The 8,366-nt window shown below is 45.1% G+C and overlaps 1 protein-coding gene across 1 annotated transcript; it reads right to left on the bottom strand.

Moving 5' to 3' along the window:
* Window positions 1-7,302: 7,302 nt before the first annotated feature.
* Window positions 7,303-8,366, bottom strand: LOC144698133 (uncharacterized). Its single transcript, XM_078570077.1, has one exon. The coding sequence runs from the start codon at window positions 8,050-8,052 to the stop codon at window positions 7,549-7,551; it is 504 nt and encodes a 167-aa protein (XP_078426203.1). The 5' UTR covers window positions 8,053-8,366; the 3' UTR covers window positions 7,303-7,548.

The following is an 8,366-nucleotide window of genomic DNA, read 5'->3' as shown; positions in this document are numbered from 1 at the left end:
CAAGACGAAAAGCTTCCACGTCTCTTTTTTCAGCAACACTCAAGTTCTTTACTACCAAAAGACTAATTGAGACCGAGTTAGACAAATTTTTCATTTAAGCATCAAAATAAGGGGCGGGCAGTGCAGTTAAGACCACAATCAGATCAGCCATGATCTCATTGAATGGTGCATCATGCTCAATGGGCCGACAGGCCAGCTCCTGCTCCGAGTTCTGATGTTCTTATTCTGATGTTGTTAGGATGGCAGCGCGTGCGCCCAGCAGCACATTGCCCTTCAAACGATGGCGGTAATTAACCCGGGACATTCGCCATCTCCTGTGCGCAGCGCGAGAATAAAATCAATGAGCCAATGATTTTCTCTCCTGGTCACAGGTGCCCTGAAGCCCCGCCCATGCTCTGTTTCGTCACCAAGATGGCCACTGAACCAATATGGCGACCATCAAACTGGGCCTATTTCCGGGAAAAAGCCCCAGAGCTGAAAACGCGGGATTTGCAGAGTCCTATTCCCGATTTGCGGCCTACGTCAAGTGTTTATGATGCCGCCGCTCCCTCTCGACGCCGACTCCCGGCTACATTCCTCACTCCGCCCCATCGAATCTCACCCGCTGAAAAAAATCCAGGACACTGATCAAAGTGACACTGCGCATGCTCCAGATACAGTCCAGCACTGCGCCTGCGTACTGGGCTACTGGAGTGTAAATAGGGCACATTCACAACCGTAGGGAATGTTGGGTAACAGTAGCGCCATTGAATCCCCAGAGGGGAAAGAAAATAATTGAGATCAATAAATAAAAAGACACCCATGGATCCTCGTGAATAGATGCTCTTCCATATTCAAATTGCTCAAAGTGATTTAAACTGCTTCTCTCTTGTAGGAATGCACTGAGTTTTTAAAGCTTTTGCCACTTGTTCCCATGTCTCTCTTCTGCCCTGAAGGTGCTGATTCTCGCTACGTTCAATCCCATAGTCTCTGGTTCCTCTTTCCATCACGGGATGAGGAATATTCACTGTTCTAAAAGAACAGATGAAAATCACTTAGCCCATCATGCTTGTGCTGGCTCTTTGGAAGATCTATCCAATTAATTCCACAGCCCTGCTGGCACTGTCAGAACAATGTATATCCGCTGCAGTGATGCAGGAGGTGAATGGAAAAGCTTTTTCAGTTGGGTGCTTCTCAGGCACATTCACCTGCGTGGAAAGATCACTGGCCCAGTGTCCTGAGCCAATATCAAGCGTTCACTGGTTAGTTAAGCCCATAGAGTACCTGGTAGAGTTTATTACAATAATTCTGCACACCCCACATATCATAGTGACATTATTAATAAAGCCCAAGTTAAGGGAGTATCCCGAGTGGGATGGAGTAGATGAATTATTGAGTTACAAAGCAAAGGCATTAAAAGATTGCAGCCTCACAACTACCAGTTGCCTGTGATGTTGCAGTATGAGGTGAGAGTGACTGCCCTTGACATCAAGGCCGCATTTGACTGAGTGCGGCATCAAGGAGCACTCGGAATATTGGAGTCAATGGGAATCGGGGGAAAACTCTCCACTGTATTCACAAAGGGAGGAGACAAAAAAAAGGCCAGTTAGCTTAACCTCCCTCACTGGGATAATGTTAGAGTATATTATAAAGGATGTAATAGTAGAGCATTTAAAAATGCATAATATAATCAAGCAGAGTCAGAAAGGCGTCATGAAGGGGAAATCATGCCTGACAAATTTATTACAATTCTTTGAGGAGGTAACAAGCACGATAGATAAAGGGGAACCAGTGGATGTAATATATTTGGATTTCCAAAAGGTGTTTGATAAGGCACCAGACATAAGGCCACTTATTAAGATAAGAGGCCATCGTGTTGGAGGTAGTATTTTAGCATGGATAGAGGATTGGCTAACTAATAGAAGACAGAGAGTTGGGATAAGGGCCGCATTTTCAGGATGGCGACCTGTAACTAGTAGAGTGACACATGGATCATAAGAACATAAGAAATAGGAGCAGGAATAGGCCATTCAATAAGATCATGGCTGATCTGCTCCAGGCCCCAACTCCTCTTTCACGCCAGCTCCACATAGCCCTCAACTCCCCGGTATTTCAAAAATCTATCTCCCTCCTCTTTAAATACTTTCAGTGATCTACCCTCTACAACTTTCTGGGGTAGAGAATTCCAGACATTCATTACCCTCTGAAAGAAGACATTCCTACGCATCTCGGTTTTAAAGACCCCTTATTCTGTAACTAAGTCCCCTAGTTCGAGATTCCCCCTCTAGTGGAAACATCTTCTCAACATCTACCCTGTCAAGCCCCCTCAGAATTTTTTATGTTTCAATAAGATCACCCCTCATTCTTCTAAACTCTAATAAATAAAGGTCTAACCTGTTTGGCTGTTCTTGATAAGTCAACCCCTTCATGTCAGGCATCAACTGAGTGAATCTTTCTGAACTGCCTCCAATGCCAGTATATCCTTTCTTAAATACGGGGACCAAAACTGTACACAGTACTCCAGGTGCAGCCTCACCAACACCCTGTACAGTTGAAACAAGACTTCCCTATTCTTAAACTCCAACCCCCTAGCAATACAGGCCAAAATTCAATTTGCCTTCATAATCGCTTGCTGAACCTGCATGCTAACTTTTTATGTTTCATGCACAAGAACACCCAAATCTTGCTGTGCTGCACTTTTTTGGAGTCTGTCTCCATTTAAATAATAGTTTGCCTTTTGATTCTCGCTACCAAAGTGCATAACCTCACATTTTCCTACATTAAACTCTATCTGCCAAGCTTTTGCCTACTCACTCAGCCTATCTATATCCCCTTGAAGATTCCTCATGTTCTCATCATAACGTGCCCTCCCAGCTAATTTTGTATCTTCAGCAAGTTTGGATACATTACACTCTGCCCCCTCCACCGAGTCATTAATATAGATCATAAATAATTGAGGCCCTCGGACTGATCCTTGTGGCACTCCACTAGTTACATCTTTCCAACCTGAAAAAAGACCCATTAATCATGACTCCCTGTCTTTTGTGTGATAACCAATCCTCAATCAATTCCCCCAAATATCGTGAGCTCCCATCATGAGCAATAATCTTTTACGTGACACCTTGCTGAATGCCTTCCGGAAATCTAAATACACTAAAGTTACCCTTTATCAACTCCACTTATTACATCGTCAAAGAACTCTAGAAAATTTGTCAAACATGATTTTCCTGTCACAAAACCATGTTGACTCTGTTTGATTGCGTTCAGCTTTTCTAAATGTCCTGCTATTTCTTCTTTAATAATGGAATCTACCTTTTTCCCAGCTACAGATGTTAGGTTGACTGGCGTATAGCCTATAGTCCCTCCCTTCTTGAACAGGGGCATCAGGTTAGACGTTTTCCAATCCGCTGGGACCCTCCCAGAATCCAGTGAGTTCTGGAATATTTCGACCAATGCCTCCACTATCTCTGCAGCCACTTCCGTTCAGTGCTGGGGTCACAATTTTTTACAATATATATTAATGACGTAGATGTGGGAAGTGAATGTACTATCGCCAACTTTGCAAATGACAGAAAAATAGGTGGGAAGGCAAGTGGTGAGGATGACACAAAGGATCCACAGAGGGATATAGACAGGTTAAGTGAGTGGGAAAAAAAAACTTGGTACGTGAAATCTAATGTGGAAAGTGTGAGATTATGCATTTTGGCAGGAAGAATAGAGGAGCTGAATGTTATTTAGATGGAGAAAGACTGCAGAAAGCTACAGCACACAGGGATTTGGGAGTGCTCATGCATGAGTCCCACAAAGCTAACATATCAGTTCATCAGGTAATAGGGAAGGCAAATTGAATGTTGTCCTTTATTTCAAAAGGAATGGAGAGTAAAAATAGGGAAGGCTTGCTAAAACTATACAAGGCATGAGTTAGACCACACCTAGAATATTGTGAACAGTTTGTCCCCTTATCTCAGGAAAAATATACTGGCATTGGAGGCAGTCCAGAGAAGGTTCACGAGGTTGATCCCGGGTATGGAGGGATTTTCTCTTGAAGAGAGGTTGAGTAGGTTGGGCCTGTACTCATTGGGGTTTAGAAGAATGAGAGATGACCTTATTGGAACGTATAAGATTTTTAGAGGGCTTAACAGAGTAGATACTGAGAGGTTGTTTCCCCTTGTAGGGGAGGCTAGGACCAGAGGGCATAATCTCAGAGCAAGGAGTCACCCATTTAAGACAGAGATGAGGAGGAATTATCTTCTATACGAGGATAGTGAATCTGTGGAATTCTTTACCGCAGAGAGCTGTAGAGGCTGGATAATTAAGTATATTCAAGGCTGTGATAGACACATTTTTATCAGTAAGGGAATCAAGGGTAATGGGGAAAAGGCAGGAAAGTAGAGTTGAGGATTGTCAGATCAGCCATGATCTCACTGAATGGCGGAGCAGACTCGGTGGGCTGAACAGCCTAGTTTTTCTCCTACGTCTTATGGTCTTATGGTTGGAGTCATACCTTGCACAAAGGAAGATGGTTTTGGTGGTTGGAGGTCAATCAACTCAGCTCCAGGACTTCACTGCGGGAATTCCTAAGGGTAGTGTCCTCGGCCCAACTATTTTCAGCTGCTTCGTCAATGACCTTCCTTCCATCATAAGGTCAGAATTGGGGATATTTCTGATGATTGCACAATGTTCAGCACCATTTGCAACTCCTCAGACACTGAAGCAATACATGTCCAAATGCAGCAAGACCTGGACAATATCCAGGCTTGGGCTGACAAGTGGCAAGTAAAATTCGCACCATAAAAGTGCCAGGCAATGACCATCTCCAACAAGAGTGAACCCAACCATCGCTCCTTGATGTTCAATGGAATTACCATCACTGAATCTCCCTCTATCAACATACTGTGGGTTACCATTGGCCAGTAACTGAACTGGACTAGCCATATAACTACTGTGGCTACAAGAGCAGGTCAGCAGCTAGGAACTCTGTGATAAATAACTCACTTCCTGACTCCCCAAAACCTGTCCAGCATCTACAAGGCACAAATCAGGAGTGTGATGGAATATTCCCCACTTGCCTGGATGAGTGCAGCTCCCACAACACTCAAGAAGATTGACACCATCCAGGACAAGGCAGCCTGCTTGATTGGCATCCCATCCACAAACATTCACTCCCTCCACCATCGACTCACAGTGGCAGCAGTGTGTACCATCTACAAGATGCACTGCAGGAATTCACCAAGGCTCCTTCGACAGCACCTTCCAAACCCACGACAACTACCATCTAGAAGGACAAGGGCAGCAGATAGATGGGAACACCTCCCCCTAGAAGTTCCCCTCCACGTCACAGACTTGGAAATATATCACCGTTCCTTCACTATCACTGCGTCAAAATCCTGGAACACCCTAAGAACACTGTGAGTGTACCTACACCACATGGACTGCAGTGGTTTAAGAAGGCAGCTCACCACCACCTTCTCAAGGGCCACTAGGGATTGGCAAAAATGCTGACCCAGCCAGCGAAGCCCACATCCCATGAATGAATAAAAAAAATACAAGGACCGTATCAGACTCCTGCTGTGTCTTCACTTCCCCATGACAGCCATTGTATCCTATTAAACACCCACCACAATATTTAGCCCAGAAAGCTGAGGTTATTATGGTCACAGCCCTTCAAGGCGTTACTGAGAGAACCACCAACTATTCTGAAAGCTCCTTTATTTGTAACTCCCTCAGTGTAAACTTACTTCTCCGGCAACAAAAACACAGCCTCTCCACAGCAGAAAGGAAAACTCTCACCCACCATTTCAAACTCCGAATGATTTGAGATATTGCTGGTAAGTGACCAGGACAAGTTGCTATTTGTAAGGTGAAGGTGCATCAGCAGCAGGGGTTAGTGAAGAGGGTGATGGTAATAACCAGACTGACCGACTCAGTAGGAAAGCTGCTCCAGAGGGGATTCCTTGTGATCCACCCAAAATACAATCATTGTGATTATGGCCAAAAAGGCCAGGCACCATAGGAAAGACTTTCCCTCATCACTCACAGCCAGTAAGGTCTCCCCCCATTATACATGATACGAACATATGAATTAGGGGTAGGCCACTCGGGCCTGCTCAGCCATTCAATAAGATGATTGGCGATCTGATCGTGGCCTCAACATTCCTATTACAAGAATGGCTCTAATTTGAATTGGGTCACACCTTAATGTCTTAGAAAATAATTAATTTTGTTTATGGATCAAATTGGGGCACGTTTCTCTTTCCTTGAGTTCTCAATGCACCAGGACGTCCATCACCACCTGAACCTGTGTCTCATCTGTGTCCAAATTAATCCAGACCTGTGAAATGAAAGGTCCCAATGGACATGTCCCATCTGAATGATGTTCCCTGGAAAACATTGCAGTTACATATACAGGCCTATTACACACAGTAAAAGGAAGGGACCGGTATATATCCTGGTAGTTATAGATATGTTTACATGGTGGATTGAAGCTTTCCCTGTCTGTATAAATGATGCAGTCACCTACAGCTAAAACTTTGTGGGAACAGATCTTTACCAGATGGAGTTTTCTGAAAAGGATAGAGAGTGATAATGGTTCTCATTTCACAGCAGAGGCAATACAGCAGCTGTGTCATCTTGTGGGTGTGGAACAACATTTCCGCATCCCCTACCACCCAGACTCTAGTGGGATGGTCAAGATGTTTAATCACTCTGGAGAAACGACACTGAAAAAGCTGTCATGAACGGAGCTGATGATCTGATCAAGCCCAATGGCTGGGTCACTGCCTCACCTGGTGTCTTAATGACCATTCACTCCACTCCTGTTCACTCCCCGGTCACAGCTCATTGGCCAATCCAGATCGTGCGTCCCACCGGGTCCCACACCCCATGGCTACTCAACAGACTCAGGACCAGTTTCTCCAGAACCTCCAACAAACCTTAGCATTCTCCCTGCTACAGTTAGTGGAGAAGATGGTGCTGCCCATCTCAACACCTCCAGGGAGAAACACCCCACCCGTTACATTAACTGTTCGATGGGAGATGAAGTCACGTTAAAAACATTGTTAAACGGGTGGGGGGCTACTTGGGAAGGTCCATATGACGTTCTACATAAATTGGGAGAAACAAGTCTTAGATTGAGTATTCAGTAACGAGAGAAGGAAACACAATATCTGTGTTACCATGGAGATCAGTGTAAACTGTACAAAATGGAAAGGTCAGATAACTAAACGGAGAATAAACGCTGTGTTTGATTTTATCCAACAGGAACGACGTGTGGATGGTCATCGTGCTCCTGGACTGTGTCCAGGTTGAAGTTCTGTTCCGGCCGTATGATCCTCCCCCAGATTGTCCTTTCTGAGCTCCAGCCAGGTGATGTTAAACACTCAGGTGGGAAAAACAAAAATCTACAACAATGAGTTTAACACAGCTGATTTATTTGATATATAACCAGGATATTAAACTTCAGTGCAATTATTATTGGCAGAAAGGAACACCAACTCTCAGAATGAACATGGTTCAGTCCTGGATGTGATTAACTGCAGCAATAACAGCAGAATCCAACCCCTGCAGTCACTAGTGAACTCGCTGGTGCCTCACCAGATGGGATGACTGAGTGAACCCTTTCCCACACTCAGAGCAGGTAAACAACCTCTCCCCAGTGTGAACTCGCTGGTGTCTCAGCAGATGGGATGAATGGATGAATGCTTTCCCACAGTCGGAGCAGGAGAATTGTCTCTCCCCAGTGTGAACTCTCTGGTGGGCCAGCAGGTGGGCTGACTGACTGAATCCCTTCCCACAGGCAGAGCAGGTGAATGGCCTCTCCCCAATGTGAACTCGCTGGTGTATCCGAAGGTCGGATGAATTAATGAATCCCTTCCCACACATGGAGCAGGTGAATGGCCTCTCCTCAGTGTGAGTGATTTGGTGCCTTAGAAGGTCGGATGACTGAGCGAATCCCTTTGGGCACATGGAACAGGGGAACGGTCTCCCCGCAGTGTGAGTGTGTCGATGAGTTTCCAGCCGGGATGAGTATTTGAATCCCTTCCCACAGTCCCCACATTTCCATGGTTTCCCCATGGTGCGGGCGTCCTTGTGTCTCTCCAGGTTAGGTGATCAATTAAAGCCTTGTCCACAAACAGTACATGTGTACAGTTTCTCCTCACTGTGAATGGTATGATGCTTTTTCAGGCTGTGTAACTGGTCAAAGCTCTTTCCACAGTCAGTGCACTGGAACACTTTCACTCGAGTGTGTGGGTGTCTTTTCCAGTCACGCTGATGCTTGAAATTTTTTCCTCAGACAGAACAGACAAACATTTCTGCTTCTACGTTCAAGGGCCAATGATATTCAGGTCCTGATGAATTGAGTGGCTCTGACAAATCTTGATAATTGG

This window comes from Cetorhinus maximus, chromosome 23 (assembly GCF_964194155.1).
Source record: "Cetorhinus maximus chromosome 23, sCetMax3.hap1.1, whole genome shotgun sequence".
NCBI lineage: Eukaryota > Metazoa > Chordata > Chondrichthyes > Lamniformes > Cetorhinidae > Cetorhinus > Cetorhinus maximus.
Note: the sequence above shows the minus strand (reverse complement) of the source record. Positions and strands in the feature narration are given on the sequence as shown.

Excerpts from the sequence above, each read along its gene's own strand:
- LOC144698133 (XM_078570077.1), bottom strand. The coding sequence starts at position 8,052 with ATGGGGAAACCATGGAAATGTGGGGACTGTGGGAAGGGATTCAAATAC.